We start from the raw sequence: 18,967 nt of genomic DNA, 5'->3' as shown, positions 1-18,967 counted from the left end.
ACGAATGACGTCGGTAGCTCGGCAGTGGCACAGCCTCATTTTCCCTGTCTGGCACGCCTGGGAAGCCCGCCGTGGAGATGGAGGGCCTTGGAGGCACACTTTTCCTGTCAAGCTTGTTGACTCGGCCTCCGCAAACTCGCACTTCGTCTCGTCCTTCGCCTTGTCTCGCACTACGCATGACGAGCGTACGCGTCGGGAGGCACTTGAAGCCCCAATCAGAGCTCGGGTGTATCCGTCTAGGCCGGTGTGAGGAGGAACTTGAGCCAGCCAACGTGGTGCTAGAGACGACGACGTTCAACGCCAAGATGCTGGTGGTGGTTGTTTTTTCGCCACTCATTGAGCTGCAAGGATCAGCTGGTGAAGCAATTGGAGTCCCAGTGGCTGTGCAGAGATTGTGTGGCATAGCTGTGAGTGATTAGGTAAGGTCGATGCCCCTCATTGTGGCTGAGCTTTGTTGCTCTCGGAAGTGTGGCGAGTGCCCCGAAAATGCTCAATTGTGGCTGAAGCTCCTCGCCAGCCCTCCGAGGTTTGTCGAGACCGTCGGGCATCCCAGCCCGCGTACCTGCCCACCTGCCTTTGTACGACGTAGCTACCACTTGGCTGGTCAAGACATTTGATCAGAACCTCTTATCAAATGGCCACGCGACTGCCGTTTCAAAAGCCATTTAGATGAGAAGCAGGAAGCGTGAGCTTGTTTTCAGACAGACGAAACCGTACCACGTAAACGCACCTTCCGCGCCATTCAAGGCCAGCTTTCCTAACAGATTTCTACGTATATAGAGCTCACGAAAGTACAGGGAGCCAATAAAGCGTCCCCCAAGGAAGTAAAGAAGAAGGAGAAGTTGGTACTCAATTAGACAGCATGTCTTACACGGTGCATCCAATGGGACTTTCCATAACAATAGCTAGCATATTCCACGTGTTCTACCTCAGGGGCTTGTTCCTAGTATATAACAGAAGGTATACGTACGGCAGTATGGGAAGCGGTGAGAGGGAGTCCTTCAGCGTCTCATATCGCATCGCGTCACTTACCACATACTCACTCACCTTCAAGGATTTGAAAATCCACCGAAACGTGACACCGGCGGATCTGTGGAAAAGAGGAGTGATAGAGTACGTGAGGATTCCAATCATTGAGGCGAGGATCATCTCGTTTTGAGAACCTACTCCATCTTGCTCTTTATATCGATCAACCATGAACTCTGGCCTCGTTGGCGCCCTCAAATCACAAAACCCCGAGTACGGGGGCGTTCAGATCTTCTCAGAGGTATTGGTAAGTAGAAGATTTTTGGGGGGAGCGAGACCAGGGAGTGAATATTTATGCGCCAAAAAAGCAAATTTTCGGAATCGAACTTGCGAGGTTCGAAACCTATGAATCTCAGGGTGGGCTGTTTACTCATTCCCTGATTCCACCGGTTGTATACCGCTCGGCTACTGCGGATCATAAATGCTGGACTAAATCTTTACATATATGCAGCCACAGTCCGCAGAAGGCTTTTTGAAACTCTAGTCCTGGTACGTTCTTAGAGACGCTGCAGGGTCTGGTAACGTGGAAGATACGGCACATACAATGGAAGGTACCTACCCTCGATATTGAACTGACCTAGAGGCTTCATAGCCCCAGTGGCTGCTCCTATGAGTCAAATTCACCGTATTTATCGAATAATTTACGAGGAGCTCGTTAGCGCAAAGGGAGAGAAACGAGTACCAACTAAAAGCCAAAGGTTCGGAATCCGAACCTGCGAGATTTGAATGCCTATCCATGAAATCCTGTTGGGTCTTACTGGTTATATACCGCTCGTTTATGGCGGGTGTGATTTTCCGATAAAAATTCCACGATATACGGCAGTAGTCCAGCAGAGGGAACAGAGAATACGCGCATCCCATCTCAGTAGCTAAACTCCTGCCCAACAAGCTTCTCGCTCAAAACCCACAGCATCTCCGCGTCAACCTTACTCCTAGCCCAGGGATAAATCTCCTCCTTCCACGGGTCTGCAATATGACAATCAGTAAGAAATTCCCCATTCTTCTCCCTCAGCGCCGGGTCAAACGCCGCAAACACATGCGTCGCGGCTCCCTGATCCATATCCTTGGGCTTAATATCCCCCATCCCCCACATATACTTGCTCCCCACCACCACGTCGGCCTTACGCAGGGCCTCCAGGAACCCAGGGAAGTCGTGCGCCTCGTGCGCGGCAAGGTTCGTGGGGACGTACCCCGGGCAGAGACTGAACGCCGTCAACCCCCTCGACGAGCCCAGCCTCTCGGCAAGGGCAATGGAGAAGAGGCTATTAGCCGTCTTGGATTGCCCGTAGGCCATCCACTTGTCGTAGTGCTTGCCCTCGTTAAAGTTATAATCCGTCCAGCGCACGTGGCCGAGTCTATGGGCGTTGCTGCTGATGTTGACAATTCTCGGCGAGGCAGAGGCGAGGATCTTGGGCATGATGAGGTTGGTGAAGAGGAAGTGGCCTAGGTGGTTTGTCTGGAATTGGCTTTCGAAGCCGTCTTCAGTCAGGCTGTAGGCTGAGGCCATGATGCCGGCGTTGTTGACGAGGAGGTCGATGTGGGGGACATCTGCACATGAGGTGACTGTTTCTGCTGCCTTGCGGACGTTGGCGAAGGAGGTGAGGTTTAGAATTAAGGGCTTGACATTGATGTCGGGGTGTGTGGTTGCGAGTTCGTCGATGAGGGGTTGGAACTTTGAGGGTGAGCGGCCGGCTAGGATGAATATAGCTGGCTTGGCTGCGGCGACTTGCTTGACGAAGCTGTCGCCGATGCTGCCTGGGGAGACTCCCGTGATAAGTATCGTCTTGCCGGCGATGTGAGGGGCGTAGACTGTGATGAGGTCACTAGCTCTGGTTTCGTTGTTGTATGTGGGAGCCATGGTATCTTCGTTTTGTCACAGGTTTGATGGTGCTTGGCTTACGACGGGGGAGAGAAAACTATCTTGCAAGTGTCTCTCGAATGGGGGGATGGAAATCAAGGAACGGCCTCTATATACCCCATCGCTTATCCTGAAATACAATCAGACGTGAGAGCTATGATAGCAGCTGAATCACAAGGCGGCCCACACTTAATGTTAGCTTTGAAGCGGACAGTCTTGAAATTAGTTCGCCCGAAGAGTAAAAACACGGCATCGACGGGCTACTCCATATCGTTTTGGGTCATGGTTACCTTTGTCTTACATGGCGCTCTATACGAGAGCATGAGAAAGGATACGTTACCGGAGATAGGTATACTCCATTGGTGGTTGGGAGTCTTGATTTCCGTAAGTGGGAGACCTCGAGCACGGAGTTAACGGTTGTAAGGGATCATACCACCGTCTGTCAGTAGATCATGCTGGCATCGTCTGCGAGGTTCCTTCGACACAGGCCAACTTCAGCTGTTTTGGAAAACGTAGAAAAGATATGTGGTGAAATTGATTGTCTTGTTGCTCCATAAACGCAGTAGCATCTCGGAAAACGTCATCTAGAAGCTAACCATCCTGTTGCTCAAGCCTTCGGGACTTGTCCAATTGGCTCTTGCCATTTGACCCTAACGCCCAGATACCTATCCAACCTTCCTTCACTGAAACGCCCGAAAATATGTTGCACTCATGTTCCATGTCGATAAAAGTTTGCTGCCATTTGGCATTCGACGCGGCCTAGGTCCGCGCGCAACCCTAACGGCCGTGTCCGCTACCCCACGTCGCACCGTTGGCGCTCGGAGCCGGGGCGGGGCTCCGCACGTTCGCACCGCCGGCGGAAGCGGAGGTCGGCGTTCGATAGGCGGCGATGTTGTGGAATGGCGCTGCCGAAGGAGGGGACGACAGCCAGGCATTCAGCCTGTCAGAGCCGTTTGGTTGTTGGTGTGTAAATGCGTTTGAGAATTGCTCTTGTCGAGGCCGAGGGATGGCGGTGTATTGAGAGGGGTGTTGGGCTTGGTTGGAAGACATCTTGACGGTTATGATAGTGGGGGACGTGGTTTCTGGTTCGTCTTGACCGCGATTGAGATGAGATGTGTGAATTGAAATGCAAGTTTGAAAGACGGAATGTAGGAGAATTCGAATGGCTCTGCCAGCGTTTTTAATCGAGATGAGTGCTCCTCGCGATCCTCGCTCCTCATCATTGTGAGGAGCGAAGCGGCGTGGTCCTCCTCCTCTTCCTCTTCATCTTCCTCACCCTCGCCGTCACCCTCCTCCTCGATAAAAAGACCAGGGGCTTTTCGGCGGGACTTTGGAGGATAACGTACACAAACAGGATAGAAGCAAAAGTCTAAGCATTTCCACCCATGGTGGTGAGGTCCGGGAGTCGACTGTAGACTCGGCTCCATCACAGCCGACACCGGGAATCTCTGACTCGCAGGCTTGTCACAAGAACCTCGTAGAATACCTAGGTAAACTACCTTAGGTACCGTGGGCTACTGCAAGGCACGGCCGCTCAGCACCATCTCGTCCATCGAATCGGGGGCGATGGCAGACGGCGGATCAAAAGGACCAAGCCAGAATGGCAGCCAAAGTTCGATGATCGACCGCGGCTGGGCGCTGCCAAAGGGCTGCTAAGTGGGTGGCCACCTGATTTACGTTTGATCCTTTTGGAGAGGACTTTTGCCGTTTATGTAGTCGCCTCCTACAGATCAAGTCCCCGCCAACAAGAACCTCGCTTGCAGGGGGCATGCAGAGGACTTTTGGCTCCTCGATGGGCATGATTGGTCGCCTCACCGCGACTGTAGTCCGAGAGCACCATAATCCAGAGATGGCCGTCATGCGTAGCAGGCCATAACCGACAGGCTGGTACAAACATCATAATTAGCCCTATTTGTAGTGAGGTATTGGAGAACCGCTCCACAGAGTATCCGTACTTTTAAGGGAGGTCTCTCTGGCCGGGCTTAAGTGCAAAAGGCCCTCGCATGTAGCACTGTGCCCGGGGAGAGGAGTGCGGGCTTTTGATTGGAGAAAACCTCCGGGTATCTATTCTTTCGCTCTTCTTAAGGGGTGACAATTCCGGCGTCATAGTATTCTTCCCACATATTGTACACACCACATGCTCCACATGTGACATTCGTCTATTTTGCGCTGACGCCATGAGAAGGTTAACTACGCTCCCAGCCGACTGTTCTGAAAACTTCTGCAAGCGCACCGAGGACGGTATCGACGATTGATTTGACGAAACCTTGGCGCTTGCTCTTTCCAGAGGAGTCCCGTAGGGGGTCTTCGCTGCCCATCGTGGGTAGAACGTTGTCGCTAGCGGACAAGCTCACGAACAGAGCAAAGGGGATCAACCAAACGCAAAGTCCAAAATAGGAGGCGATCTCGGTGAAGCTCGGAACGTCGTCGGGTTGGTCGTAGTAGGAGTGCATGTTCGCGTAGGATCGTTGCTGCGTGGCAGAGAAGTGCCGGAACCAGAGGTAGTGGTTGACGAGGACCAGGACTGGAAAGGCAAACGTTAGTTCGGAGCTTACATGCACAGAGTGTTTGCCAGTTGTCAAGACAGAGACGTACCACAAGAGGCCAAGAACAGAGGATCAGTCAATCTGACGAAAGGGAAACGGCGCATGTTGCCGAGATAGACGACATGGGAGACAACTCCCATGAGTGTCAACTTGAAGGGGAATCGGTCAACGATGCATAGCAGTAGCTGCAGAACAATGACCGAATAAATCAACTTTGTAAGAAGGCGCTTCGCAAAGACGGTATGCTCCTCGACAAGCTCCGATAAGTAATACAGACCGGAAGCTGGGCAGTCATTGTTAATAAGGAATCATCTTCACTCTGAATGCCAAGGGAGAACCGGGGGATCAGGACGAACCGATAGCGAGGGTCAGAAAGCAGAAGCCCACGATGGAGCCGAGGTAGCCGACCAAAGGTAAAATCCACATGGTGAAGGGCGTTATGTTGAAGATGTCTTCGTGGTATGTGGCATGAAGTGAAGTGAGAAGAAGTAAAAGAGAGTGGGTGATGTTGACTAGTTGGTACGCCGCGGGAGGAGGTTTGTGCACAGAAGCTCCCTACATTGTCTCCCGAAGCTATGACGGAGGGCAATGGGAGCTGGCCAGGGCGCGTCGTGAATTCCACTTTGCGCAAGCGTGGCCTTTGCGCGTAACGGACCGTCGGGAGATTCCTTGATCCGCTGTGGATGAGATAAGCAACCGACTGATTGGACATGCCTGGCCGGGTTCGACCCCACCATGTCCCGTCCGCGGGGGACCTTCCTTATCGATAAGCACCTGCCTCAATCGGTTATCTTCTTATCGATAAGTGTCCGTGGATCCCCCCAGTTGCGAATTTTTGAGGATTTTTGAGGATTTCTCACGACACACGATTCACCGCCCAACTATCCGATGCGCCGGCGTTACGACAGACTGTTTCGAAGCAAGCATAGACGCGAGTCTTTTTTTTTAAGATCATCCGAGTTCGATCTTCTACCAGAAACCGCCCATCATGTCGCGCCCTGAGGATACCCTGTAAGCCAAGGACCCCCCTCTAACCCCGCCATCTGCCTCTAGCTAACCAAATCTCTCTACTCAGCGCGGCCGACATCCACTACAATGACTCCGAAGCCCGCAAGTACACGACGAGCTCCCGTATCCAAAATATCCAGGCTTCCATGACCCGCCGGGCCCTCGAGCTTCTCGACCTTAAGCAACCCTCTTTCATCCTCGACGTTGGCTGCGGTAGCGGCTTGTCCGGCGAAATCCTCACCGCCGAAGGCCCCGAAGATGGCGGGCCACACACCTGGGTCGGCATGGACGTGTCGCCTTCAATGCTCGACATCGCACTCCAAAGAGATGTAGAAGGCGACCTTCTCCTCGCGGATATCGGACAGGGTGTACCCTTCCGCGCCGGTTCCTTCGACGCCGCTATCAGCATTTCAGCCATTCAATGGCTTTGCAACGCCGAGAGCAGCGATACCTCACCCGAGGGCCGTCTCACCAGATTCTTCAACGGACTTTACGCATCATTACGTAGAGGTGGTCGTGCCGTCTGCCAATTCTACCCCAAGAACGACACCCAGCGCAACATGATTACCCAGGCAGCCGTCAAGGCCGGCTTCGGCGCCGGTCTGCTCGAGGACGACCCCGAGACGAAGAACGTGAAGCTCTACCTTGTGTTGACTGTCGGTGGTACCGCAGAGGGTGGTCGCGGAGGCGACATCACAAACGTCGTTGACGGGATGGACAACGTCGATGTTGAGGACGCGAGGAGAAAGGCTAGTCAGCAGAGCGGCAAGGGTGACATCAAGAAGGGCAGCAAGGCGTGGATTGTCAAGAAGAAGGAGCAGATGGAGAGGAAGGGAAAGGTTGTCAAGTCTACCTCGAAGTATACTGGACGCAAGCGTAGAACTGCCTTCTAAGCGGACGGAGCTTGGCGGGTTCTCGGGGATGTCGCATGGCATGGCGTTCAGGGGTACATTGGAAAACTTGCTTTTAGAGATCGGAAATCGAATCAGATACCCTCATTTACCTCTCAAAATCTTTGTCTCATCTCTGAGTCTCCTTTTTGCGGATCCTGAATATAACCTTTGTTTTGCTGGAAAGAAAGGGTATCACACCACATCCTATGTCGAATAGCGGATGCAGTAGCACCCCGGCAGACTCAACCGGGGCATACGACAAATCAAGCATCCAAATCATGCTGTGGTAAATGGTAGATGAGTCAACTTTGGATCCTATGGCCACTTTCCACTTCGTCTGGAAGTCGAAGCCATTGGGTTATGTACCCAAGCTATTGTGGTATATTCCTAATGATGTTGTTTATGAATCATAGAGCACTTCTGGATTGTAAGACCTCTGCTGCATTTCGTCTTCACACCAAAGCCATGTCCTTGATAAGCTCTATGTCTTCCGTTTCATTAATGAAATGAGAGAAACAACAACTGTCAACTATACATAAGAGATCCATGGGAAGTCTTTGTCGAGCTCATTTTCGATACCAGATTCTCGACTTTCGTCCCTGCCGCATCTTCCGCTGTAGTTGCATCATCCCATAAAGTAGTGCCTCGGCTGTCGGCGGGCACCCGGGAACATAGATATCCACCGGCACCAGGCGATCACACCCCCGGACTACAGAATAACTATAATGGTAATACCCCCCGCCGTTTGCGCAGCTCCCCATACTAATGACCCAACGCGGTTCCGGCATCTGATCGTAAACTTGGCGGAAAGCGGGAGCCATCTTATTCGTCACAGTTCCAGCGACGATCATTACGTCTGACTGGCGTGGTGACGCTCGAAACATGAAGCCGAATCTGTCTTGATCGTATCGTGGGCCGGCGATGTGCATCATCTCTACGGCGCAGCATGCGAGGCCAAACGTCATTGGGTACATTGATGACTGACGACCCCAGTTGGCGAGTTTGTCGAGAGTTGTTCTGGTGCACGAGTCGTTAGCCGTGGGTGACGTGAATAGGACGAGGGGGATTACACGGCATATTCCACCAAAGACTTGGGCTGAGACTGTGTAGGAAGAGCAACTTCGCGACGATTTGAATGTGCAGAGACAGCCTTTTGGAAAATGGTTGTAGTTGCTATGCATCGAACGTTGGTTGTTGGGAGTATCGATCTTGTCGCCAGTCCTACAGCGCGCGGCGCCCTCGTCGCAAGAACTTTAGACATGGCTTACAGAGGAAGAGACTAATTAAGGAAGATGTTAAAAGAGTGTCTTTGGAATGGATGGATGCCGGAAGGGGGACCGGTGCTTTTTAAAGCCCAGGAAGTGAACATGGGTCCTAAGGGCCAAGCTCCGACGCCCAAGGCTACGGATAGGCCGCATAGGAATACTCGAAGACCAACCGGGGCTATTACACTGCTTCTGTATCATTTAATTGCTTTCTATGAGGTTACGGAGGGGACGAGATGTCCAACCAATAGTCTCACGAGAGCTTCGGTTTATGCTCGCCGTGGTCCAAGTCTCTGTATTCTATGAGGCCTCGGTCGAATATGTCTGAACGAATCCTCCAAAAAGAAAAACAGAGATTCACAGACAGTAACGTGTTAATGCATAATCGGGAGACCTCACATCAAGTTATTGAACGATCACGAGCATGTAGGCTCTTCACGCCATTCGTTGATGGTGATTGGTCCTACGTCTAAGTTGAAGCGTAGCCCCACTTCGGACTCGCGACGAGAACGAAGTGGGCCCATATGATCCGAGCCCTCCTTCCCCGGGCCCCGTATGTCCGTCGTCAGTAACACATCCGCAAAGATCATCAGTCCGCTTCAGTTCTTCCAGAGAACCTTCAATTGAATCAAGAAACTTCCGATTCGTTCCTCTATTTTCTCCTTCCTCGAGCTCAATGCAGCTAGACCCCTCAAGCAGCAAACCCTGACCTCGGCTGTAACCTGCTGCATCTAAACCCCAGAGCCCCCTGACTGGTGCCCAACGAACCTGGGCACGACAGACCTTGGCATGGAAGACTTGCCTTCCTTAAGATGTGGACCTAAGCGAGCTCACAAAAAGGTTCGGACGGGATGTATTGCCTGTAAGACGAGGCACGTAAAAGTAGGTGGCAGATCCGAAGCAGATTGAACCCAGATCTGACTGCTCTTCGGGATAGTGTGATGAGCGAAGACCCCAATGCGGGCAATGCACCAAGCAAGTTACTGCCTGTAATTTCCCTTCACCAAAACCATGTGCTACCATAGAGACTACGATACCACCCCCATCTCAGAGTCTTCCGTACAAGGGCGGGGACCTGGATCTCAACATGCTTGATCTCGAACTCATACATCACTGGACCATCTTCACACACGATAGCTTGACAGTCAGCCCCTTGATTCGGACATTCTGGCTGAGGAATGCGGCGCAAATTGGTTTCCGCTGTGACTTTGTCATGCGGAGTTTACTCGCCCTGTCTGCCTCACACCTAGCACATCTCAATCCTGCACGAGAAGAGGCCCTCTATCAACACGCACTGAGGCACCACAACACGTCCACCGCTTCAACTATTGCATCGATTTACCACATAGACCAAGTGGAAGATATCGCCATGCGGGAGAATCTTTTTCTATACTCGATGTTCATCATGTTCTACAGTACGTGTTGTCGACCTCCCTAACGCCTTTTGATCGAGACGTGGTGCTAATATCTCCGGTACTTCCGTAGTCATCTCACAGACGGATCACCCCCAGGATGCCATCTTCGGTCGTCCGAGTCGGAAGGAAAGATCTTCCCCGGACTGGATGGTATTCTTCCACGGATCAAGGTCAATCGCCCTTGCATCAATGGCGCTACATACCACTACCAGCTTAACCCATCCAGTAATCGGCTACACGACGGGGATGCTCGCAGATGGTGAGCGAACATCAAAGAAGCAATATCTCAGCACTCTACTTGCCCGCATAAAGGCCACCGAGTCAAATGCCCATTTAAAAACTTACATGCATGCTGCGGAAGAGCTTGAAGCAACGTTCGCGGTCCTGACCGAGTTCCCGGAGAGCAGAGACATATTTCATGGGTTCCTCTGGATCAGTAACGTTTCAGATCACAGGGGAGATCTGATAGCATTGCTCCAGGGACGCGATGCATCACAAGAAGCGTTGGTTATCTACACGTACTTTTGCAAGATCATCCAGCGGCTGCCGACACGATGGTGGTCTGAAAAATGGGTTCGGGGGCTCAAAGATGGTGCCTTCGCTTCACTTGATGAAGAGCATCGAACCTGGGTCGTCGATATACCCAGTTGGATCTGATCCGTCATCAGGCGCACAGCTTTATTTAGCTGTCTCGGCCGTTCGGAAGCACCCGTATACTAATAATCTCCAAATTCCCCGGCGTTGACTCACGCTTTATGAGTATCCTTGACAACTCGAAAGGTTCATGTTCGTGGAACAGCGCCGACTATACTTCCTTGGCATGCGGATGGCGTAAGCTAAGAAGCAACGCAGATCTTAGTGCCGAGATATCGGGAAAAAGGCATCATGCATTAAGGAGAATGAAATACATCGGCTTTTATTGGTGGGACATTACGTGTGACTTCTCGCGATATGTGAGGAGAAGCCAAGGCAAGGTCCAACGCTCGGGAAACGGGCCCGGTGTGGAAACTGGGACCCGAGCTCCTAATTGATCGGCGAGCCGGGCTGTCTTGCGCAACCGAGCCGGGGCCAGGGGCTGGGTTGATACGATGGATTATACTTTCAGACCGTCGTTCGGCGGACGACTGGAGTTGACCTCATGGGAACCAACGTGAGATAAAACTGCCCTCATCGAACCCATCGGGATCTGTGTCCATGGTTTCATCAGCAACAATCATCACGACAAGCTACAATCTGCATCGCAAGATTCAATCTAATCATCGTGTGTTTATTCCCTTTCAGCGGTTGTGGCAGCCAAGTCCATCTCAGCCCTCGAGATGCCTTCGATTGCCTTGTCGCTGCTTGTTTCAGCGGCCGCGGTATGTTAGTTGAGGATATGAAAGCTGACCCAAAGCTAACCACTTCCTCAGCTCAGTATTTACGGGGTGGCAACCGTCATCTACAACCTGTTCTTCCATCCATTACGCAGATACCCAGGACCGAAGTTATGGGCAGCTACACCTCTACCCGCAGCAATCAACATCCTTCGAGGCACTCCCCACCTCACCATTCTGGAGCTGCATAAGCGGTACGGCGACGTCGTCCGGGTGGGTCCTAACGAATTGGCACTTGCACACGCCGATGCATGGAAAGACGTCTGCGGACACCTCAAGCGCGGACAAGACGAGAATGGGAAAGATCCAAAATATGGCAACGAAGAGATGGACAAGAGCCTTATTTCGGCATCGCGAGAGAGACACGGGCCCGCACGAAGATTATTGTCCCACGCGTTCTCGGCTCGAGCCATGGCAGAACAACAGCCCCTGATGGACCGATGGATCAGTCTCTTCATCCAGAGAGTACACGAACACAGCAAAGGTGGAACCGCGGCCATGGATGCCTCCAAGTGGTTCGAGTGGACGACCTTTGACATTATTGGAGATCTTGCCTTTGGCGAACCTTTTGGATGTCTTCAAAACTCCGCCTCGCATCCGTGGGTAGAAAGCTTCTTCGCGTCGATGAAGATCATCCCTTGGATTCAAGCCATCAGTGACTTCCCTCTCTTTTCCGTGCTGAAACCTCTTTACTTCCTCCTCTTGATTCCCAAGGATGTGCTGAAAAAGCGGCATCTAAGTCAGGTTATGGCTGAGGAGAACCTCAAGAAACGGCTTGCGATAGGAGGGGACCGACCAGACTTTGTTCAAGCGTTGGTTAAAAGCGGCGAGAAGCACGTAAGTATCGTTGAACCAATTCGTGAATATCCTACGTTTTCTTCGAATATTAGAAAATAGTAGGTCTTACTGATATCATGTACCTATATAGGAAATGTCTCCGATCGAGATGAGGGACAACATGGCTCTCCTCACCACAGCGGGCTCCGAGACAACCGCGACGACCCTCGCAGCAACGACATACTTCCTTGGCAACCACCCCGAGGTCCTCGCAAAGTTGAACGCCGAAGTCCGCTCAGCATTCAAGAGCGAGCAGGACATTGATGTCAACAGCGTCCAGAGTCTCCCTTACATGCTCGCTATTCTCAAGGAGTCTATGCGGGTTTATCCTGCTGTCGCCATTGCCTTGTTGCGTCAGACACCCCCGAGCGGCGCACAGATTGCAGGTGACTGGGTGACTGGAGGGGTGAGTTCTGCCTCGATTTGCTTTCATGACGACGGGGCTTGTCCGAGTTTCACGCTGACATCAATGCTATGCAGACGACTCTGGGTATCTGGCAGTATGCTGCGTATCACGATCCTTCCAAGTTTCTTCATCCAGACGCATTCATCCCTGAGCGATGGCTGGATGACAAGCGCTTCGATGGTGATCAGAAAAGCTTGCATCAGCCTTTTTCTTACGGCCCGCGGAACTGCCTGGGCATGAAGTAAGTACTCTGAGATTTGCGCTGTGATTCTTTTCGGAATTTACTGACCCCTGGCCCATCTAGCCTTGCATTTGCTGAGATGAGATTGATTCTTGCACGCATCATCTGGAACTTCGATCTGGAGCTGGCGCCAGAGAGTAAATCTTGGGCAGGAAGTCAAAAAGTTTTCTTCTTCTGGGACAAGCCTCCCTTATGGGTGTACTTCAAACCCCGAAAAGATTGATTAATTGGTCCGTAGTTTTATTGGAAACAACGTACGGTGACAAGATAAATGTCAGACGCAAGGGATGGGGTTCAAGACCAATGCCAACATAGACAGTAGTAGATTTAGGAATGTTGTGGTATTGTATTCAAGATGGATCATCTTCGCGCTGTAACCTTGTGAGGGGCAAACCTTGAGTCCGCGTCAAAAGTGAAGCTTTTCCTGCGGGAGGCCGACAAGAAAAGCATTCCAGTGACGTACACCACTTTTCCGGGCCTGAGATGATTGCATCAGCGAACGAACTTGGCATTAGTTATTTCCTGCATATCAGATGCTTGGTTTGGTTGTTCGCGGGAAATATATCATGCCAGCACGCCAGGTTTCTCCCAGACAATTTGCATATAATCTGCATTCTACACCACACAGCAGAAACCATCACCTTTGATAAACACCCCAAAACAGAAACAAAAACACAATGAAGCGTCTCTCATTTGCACCTCCCTTAACTGCTCTTCTCCTCACTGCAAATGTTCCCGCAGCATAGGCTGGCCCAACAGCCTACGGCACCTGCCAGGCTGGTTGCGTGGGTGTGGTCGCAGCTTGCTATGCTGCTGCTGGTTCTGTCTGGGGAGCGACTGCTGGAGCAGGGGCAGCACCAGCTATAGTCGCTTGTAAATTGGCCATCAGGAAATGTCAGGCGGCCTGTGCTGTTGTTGCCTTGGCTCCTTGTCCCTAGAATGCATTCAAAGTTGTCTGTACAAGGTAAGTCTGAGAAGCCACTCTCTAACACGGATCAATTTCTCAGAAAGCACAGATCAGGCAGTTGTAAGAAAAATCGAGTAACACCGAAAGGACGACAGCGTCTTGCTTAGTATAGGCTGTCTAGGTGGTATTTGTAGGATCTAGGTTGATGATTAGGATATGACGACTTGGCCACGGGGTGGAGCTGACGTATTGAGTAGGCACCTCTTAAATACTTATCTTATCGATGAGGGGAACTGTTCAGAGCTGAATTCGTCACCATGAGAAGATGCGAAATGTGATCAGAAACACCTATACATGTATGCCATAGCCTTCACTGGCAACTAAACCATGTGAGCAATGATACATGTAGACACGATAAACTCGAAACTACCATGGTCTGGAGGGTATCATAGTCTGGAGTTGTAGGTTTTAGGTTGACATCAGGGGGCCAAGAAACATTCAGAAGATTGACGTGAGAATCTTAATATCTCTTTATCTCTCACTTGAACCCTGGGTAGTAGGTACTTATATCAACACCGTGTTAACTACCTCGTTCACTTGACCGAAAGTGAAGAAGCGCGGATACAGTCTCTGTTGCATCCTATACTTTGCTATTGAAGGTAAAGTCAGTCAATAAAATATGAGAAAGGCATTGTTGGAGCAACTTACTTGAATGCTACTCCCGCATCACTTGAACTTATTCCGGTTTGGATAAAATTATCAGACCACACCTTATCGTATCTATGATGCCGAGTGTCAGTTCATTGTTTACGGCGTAAAGCTGGCTCTTGGGTATTGGAGATGACGAACCTGTTGCAGATGTAATATGGGTTGTAGGCACCACGGGTGAGTTGAAGAACTCTGTAAAGGAAGACAGAGGCGCATTGATCTTCGAGGAAGGGACTGTTAACGAAGATGCATGTTTGGCGGATGAGGTCAGCTTACCAGTGCACTTGGAGAGACACCACTGCTCTATGCCGCTCGTCACTCCTTCGCTTGCACTATCAGAAGTGGCATCATAGTCGGCACTGGCGACTCCATCCCGCTCCAAAACCTTCGTAAAACCTTGGGGAGCATCACTCCACGCCGGCTTTGGCGGCGGTGATGGCTGTGCAGATGCCGATGACGAGGGGGCAGCCGACGTTAGAGCAGGACCAGAGGTCGAAGTTGGCGCTTCTGGAGCAGAAGTACTGGTGGGAGCTGCAGAGGCAACAGACGTTGCTTGGCAAGCACCAGCGCCGCCTGAAGGCGCTGCTTGGCGACGTCGACCCGCAGAAGAACCAGGAGCAGAGCAGGCCAGCCCGCGAGGGTCAATACCGTTCCAGATGACGGCGGGCTCTCCTTCGACTCTCGAATATGCCAATGATTTGACCATCTCCTTGACGTTTGTGGCGACTGAGCCTGGAACCTGAAGACGGGCCTTGTGCTCATCTTGAGACAGCCAGACCGCAATCACACCAGCGACTGCAGGTGCGGCTATAGATGAATGGTCGGTTAGCAATTTCTCTCAGACAGCCAAATTCGTGATGAAAGTCAATTGCTTACCGAAGGAGGTCCCGTAAAGCTCCTGTGATCCGGCAGATCTGCCAGAGGCGCAATCGACAAAGCCGGGGGCGGAAACAGTCAGTTGATCACCAGTGCCTTGCGAGAAGAATGCGCGGTAGCCGTCATTCTCAGTCGCGCCCACGACGATGATGTCCGTGGTAGGTCCAAAGAGGGCAGGGTACTCCGTTACATCATCGACGCCGTATTGCTATGTAAAATGATTAGCAAAAATGAGGAACCGAAACTATGCACGGGCTGTGGGATCCTTACAGCATCGTTTCCAGAAGCCGTAACAATGACGATGTCTTCTGCCATAAGAGCGACAAGGAGTAGCTTGTATGCTGTAGTGGTGGACGATAGCTTGTCGGGAATGCCTGCCATAGATGTTTACTTAGCATGTTGTCTGATATCTAGAGTAACGATGCCGAGTGATTACGGTGATCGTGTTAGACTTACGAGACCCTAGCGACATGTTTATGACAGCTTTGCCTTCAAGCTTCTTCTGGAAAACATCGTTGCTGATCTCAATCAAAGCAGTGAAGATTGCGGAAAGCGAAAGAGTGCCTGGGAGTTTGACCGCAATCAAGTCAGCCCCCTTTGCAGTACCGTATGCAGGCCCGGCTGCCTTCGAAGCCACACACGAGCCGTGGTTCAAAAAGTCGGTCTCGTCTTTCGTCGCGCCGGGGGCATACATGAAGCCCTTCGTTCCTGTCATGCCCGTCCATTCCTGCCATGTGTCAGTAGTTGGTCATGGACCTCGGGATGACGTTTCAAGATGTCATACCGAGTTCTCGGCATTGGCGCCAGTGTCAATGACATAGATCGTGACTCCTTTCCCAGCTTCTGAAGCATATCCGAACCCAGGCAAGTCCGCAATGCTTGCTCCAGATGGCTGCGAGATTGCTTTGAGTTCATCCACTGCATCCGATTGAAGCGCAATATCAGACGGGTTAGGAACACTTGTCTGTGGCGCACCGGGTGGCCCAGTGGCCGTTGGTTGGCGCGAAGCGGATGAGGGCGGGGCAGAAGACGACGGAGGTTGCTCTTCTTCCAACCTCTCGTCGGGAGTAACTCCGGCAACCTATGTAGTTCTTCAGTACTGTGAAGGTTTGTGGACAAAAGCAGGATTAAACTAACACCAGGACGCTTTGACATAGCGTCAGCTTGCTCAGTGGTGATATTCGCCTTGAACATTGCGACTAAGCCGGTGCGGTCACTGATGACCTCCTCTAATGATCTGGGAGTAGCATCTCTTGAGAGCGTGCTGTTGAGGTCTTGGATCTCTTCCTTTGTGGAGTTTTGCGAAGTGAGAATGATGTAGGGAGTTGTTATAGCCGTAGATGACGGTGTGGATGAAGATGTGACAAATGTCGAAGTGGGTGCCGCCGACGTCGAGCTGGGAATTGACGGGGCAGATGAAGGGGGTTTGGATTCAGCTGGACCCGAGGTCTGAGGATTCTGTGATGGGGCCGGATTCGAGATGTTTTCAATCTCGGGAGTATCCCCGTTAGCTCCGGTGCCGATAATTGACACAACGGCTCCCGGAGCTAGAGCGTGGGTGACACCGGCAACCACAAGAGATCCGCCGCCGGCGCCAGCTACGTAGGTTGCGCCGATGACTGCAACAACCACCTCTCCATCAGAGATTGTCTGTGTTGTGGGAGCCGAGCTAGATGTTCCGATGGTTGTCCATGTTGATGATACGCGCGTTGATGTTTTGGGGTCTGGAGTGATCAGGGGCTGTGAGGAAGAAGCTCCGGTGCTAGCTGGCCTTGTTATGTTTGAGACAGGAGCTTGTCTCGCCATCAAATGACGTCTACTGTGCATTACATCATTCCGACTATCTTGATGCGGGAGAGACACGGCCCCGCTGCTGAATAACAGCAGGGTGAGCCCGTAGACTAGGCCGCTGGGATGCATTTGAACGAGGGGCAGGTAAAGAATGACTATGCTCAAAGAGCGAATGTAAAGATTGAAAGAATGACAGAGGGTAGTGGGCTATGGGAAGATGTGGACAGCGTCAAACGGCTTGTCTTTGGGTGAATATATAGAACCGTTGCCGTCCTAGACAAGCCAACAAGCCTGTCGGCTGCTGATGATGAACTGCGGCCATAGCTGCCATCTCAACTTACCCGTCTTGGCGTAAAGTTTAGTCGATCAATTTACTGTCAGGAGAAGTTTGCGCCATATTAACGAGCAATCATGAGAAAGCTCGACCATGTGCCTGTGGCTCACTGCTAGCTGTTCATGCGGTTATTCTTAGCCATGACGCAAGTCGCTTACACGATGCCGATAATTTAAACCATACGGACGGAAACTTTAATATTGTTTGGACTGGCAGCTCTAGCGCCAAACCAGCCCTACAAGGCCATGACTCGGGTATGTAGAGTCTGGGCCCAGTTGCCCCTCCTTTAGGAATCCGCGGCTTTACGTGAAGCATGAATATTAGTAGGGTAGCAATAAGAGGCTGTGTGCCGCGCGCTTTCCACCCAAAATAAGCCGAAATACCCGTAAATGCCATGTTTCGGAATTCGCGTTTCCTGGCTTGCAGATGAACCTGGAAAATTGTCCCCGAGCCCGAACCTACTTTGGGTTCATCTAATGAAAAGGCGCCAAATCATGACGTGATAGATGAAGTTCTCAATGGAAGAGGTGCAGGGTAAATCTAACAAGTCCTCGTTATCGTGTTGAAGGAAAAGTATAGCTCTGGTTTTCCCAGGGTGGCCTAGCGACGACTGCCGTGAAAGAAAGTGAGCTGCGCAAGGTGTCAAGTGTGTGAAAGAATAGGATGCCAGCCAGCACACGAGCAGCCCCTTCTTCTACACTATTAAACATGGAATCATACTCATACGCGTCTTGGAGAGTACATGTATTCTTCAAGGAATAGAAAAAAAAGAGAGAGAAAATAGAACAGCAAGTATAGTAGAATAGTAGGAGTAGTAGGAGTAGAATGGATAATGGTGGGAATAGCCGGACTAGTGATTTGGTGTTGGGCGGCAAACTATTGTGCCACCCACTTGGGCACTTGAGTGTATTTGGCGGTAGTGAAGGCATCGGAGAACTCGGAGTGAAGCTGAGACGATGTCCGGAAAATGATTGATGACGAACAAGCGGTCCATTATGAAAACCACTAAATATTGACATCGACCTAGAATCTTATTTACGCCGATTTCTTAGCGATTCCTTGGCGCACACCCCCTCCCCCTAGAGCGAGTCTTGGGGAACACACGACGAGACCAATAGCTCCGAGCATTCTTTGCCATATTTAAAGGCGGAATTATGCAGAGTTTTGTTCTTTATCATTCCGTGGTTTACCTTAATACGCGTTGAACTTGCCACTGCGTTGTGACCTCAATGCCCATCTCGTGGTGTTTTTCGGCCTCTGGTTCCAGCACACAAGCACTTGATCGGATCCCAGAAGGACTTGATTGTCCTATGCAACGCTACATACAAGAAACTTATAACTCAAAATGGCAAAATCAACTGACGAGATGAGTATAAGTACTTCATCTCCCCATATTACTCATTCTTTGTTGCGGTTCACGGGGTTCCACACCCATCTTCAGAAGATGCATGTGCCATGAGATATCATTCGTGACACATCCGGC

The 18,967-nt window shown here is 51.3% G+C and overlaps 8 protein-coding genes across 8 annotated transcripts; 4 read left to right on the top strand and 4 right to left on the bottom strand.

Annotated features, from left to right (window-relative positions):
* Positions 1–1,888: 1,888 nt before the first annotated feature.
* BDP55DRAFT_545851 (short-chain dehydrogenase) lies at positions 1,889–2,884 on the bottom strand (the record flags this gene model as incomplete). Its single annotated transcript, XM_060568605.1, has 1 exon — positions 1,889–2,884. One exon carries the CDS (start codon positions 2,882–2,884, stop codon positions 1,889–1,891), a length of 996 nt encoding a protein of 331 aa, XP_060433311.1.
* Positions 2,885–5,070: 2,186 nt separating this feature from the next.
* On the bottom strand, positions 5,071–5,856 carry BDP55DRAFT_691711 (transmembrane adaptor Erv26; the record flags this gene model as incomplete). Its single annotated transcript, XM_060577014.1, has 3 exons — positions 5,071–5,408; positions 5,480–5,713; positions 5,787–5,856. The coding sequence occupies 3 exons, from the start codon at positions 5,854–5,856 to the stop codon at positions 5,071–5,073; spliced, it is 642 nt and encodes a 213-aa protein (XP_060433310.1).
* Positions 5,857–6,276: 420 nt separating this feature from the next.
* BDP55DRAFT_653615 (methyltransferase domain-containing protein) lies at positions 6,277–7,536 on the top strand. The gene is made up of 2 exons (XM_060574204.1): positions 6,277–6,441; positions 6,506–7,536. The coding sequence occupies exons 1-2, from the start codon at positions 6,419–6,421 to the stop codon at positions 7,329–7,331; spliced, it is 849 nt and encodes a 282-aa protein (XP_060433309.1). The 5' UTR covers positions 6,277–6,418; the 3' UTR covers positions 7,332–7,536.
* Positions 7,537–7,897: 361 nt separating this feature from the next.
* Positions 7,898–8,592, bottom strand: BDP55DRAFT_545701 (uncharacterized protein; the record flags this gene model as incomplete). The annotated part of the gene is made up of 2 exons (XM_060568593.1): positions 7,898–8,348; positions 8,402–8,592. 2 exons carry the CDS (start codon positions 8,590–8,592, stop codon positions 7,898–7,900), a joined length of 642 nt encoding a protein of 213 aa, XP_060433308.1.
* Positions 8,593–9,385: 793 nt separating this feature from the next.
* BDP55DRAFT_545637 (C6 zinc finger protein) lies at positions 9,386–10,668 on the top strand (the record flags this gene model as incomplete). The annotated part of the gene is made up of 3 exons (XM_060568590.1): positions 9,386–9,478; positions 9,534–10,011; positions 10,082–10,668. 3 exons carry the CDS (start codon positions 9,386–9,388, stop codon positions 10,666–10,668), a joined length of 1,158 nt encoding a protein of 385 aa, XP_060433307.1.
* A 752-nt stretch (positions 10,669–11,420) lies between these two features.
* On the top strand, positions 11,421–11,741 carry BDP55DRAFT_535545 (cytochrome P450 monooxygenase; the record flags this gene model as incomplete). The annotated part of the gene is made up of 1 exon (XM_060567877.1): positions 11,421–11,741. A coding segment is annotated over one exon (321 nt), but the record flags the coding sequence as incomplete, so codon positions are not given.
* A 141-nt stretch (positions 11,742–11,882) lies between these two features.
* BDP55DRAFT_691707 (cytochrome P450 monooxygenase) lies at positions 11,883–13,091 on the top strand (the record flags this gene model as incomplete). Its single annotated transcript, XM_060577013.1, has 4 exons — positions 11,883–12,221; positions 12,313–12,627; positions 12,702–12,868; positions 12,932–13,091. The coding sequence occupies 4 exons, from the start codon at positions 11,883–11,885 to the stop codon at positions 13,089–13,091; spliced, it is 981 nt and encodes a 326-aa protein (XP_060433305.1).
* Positions 13,092–14,415: 1,324 nt separating this feature from the next.
* Positions 14,416–17,165, bottom strand: BDP55DRAFT_725757 (peptidase S8/S53 domain-containing protein; the record flags this gene model as incomplete). Its single annotated transcript, XM_060579050.1, has 9 exons — positions 14,416–14,425; positions 14,484–14,555; positions 14,625–14,703; positions 14,760–15,290; positions 15,360–15,567; positions 15,630–15,733; positions 15,816–16,086; positions 16,144–16,440; positions 16,497–17,165. 9 exons carry the CDS (start codon positions 17,163–17,165, stop codon positions 14,416–14,418), a joined length of 2,241 nt encoding a protein of 746 aa, XP_060433304.1.
* Positions 17,166–18,967: the final 1,802 nt, after the last annotated feature.

Source organism: Colletotrichum godetiae, assembly GCF_030913485.1.
Source record: "Colletotrichum godetiae strain CBS 193.32 chromosome Unknown BDP55scaffold_8, whole genome shotgun sequence".
Classification (NCBI taxonomy): Eukaryota; Fungi; Ascomycota; class Sordariomycetes; order Glomerellales; family Glomerellaceae; genus Colletotrichum; species Colletotrichum godetiae.
The sequence above is the reverse complement of the archived record's forward strand: the minus strand, read 5'-3'. Positions and strand labels throughout refer to the sequence as shown.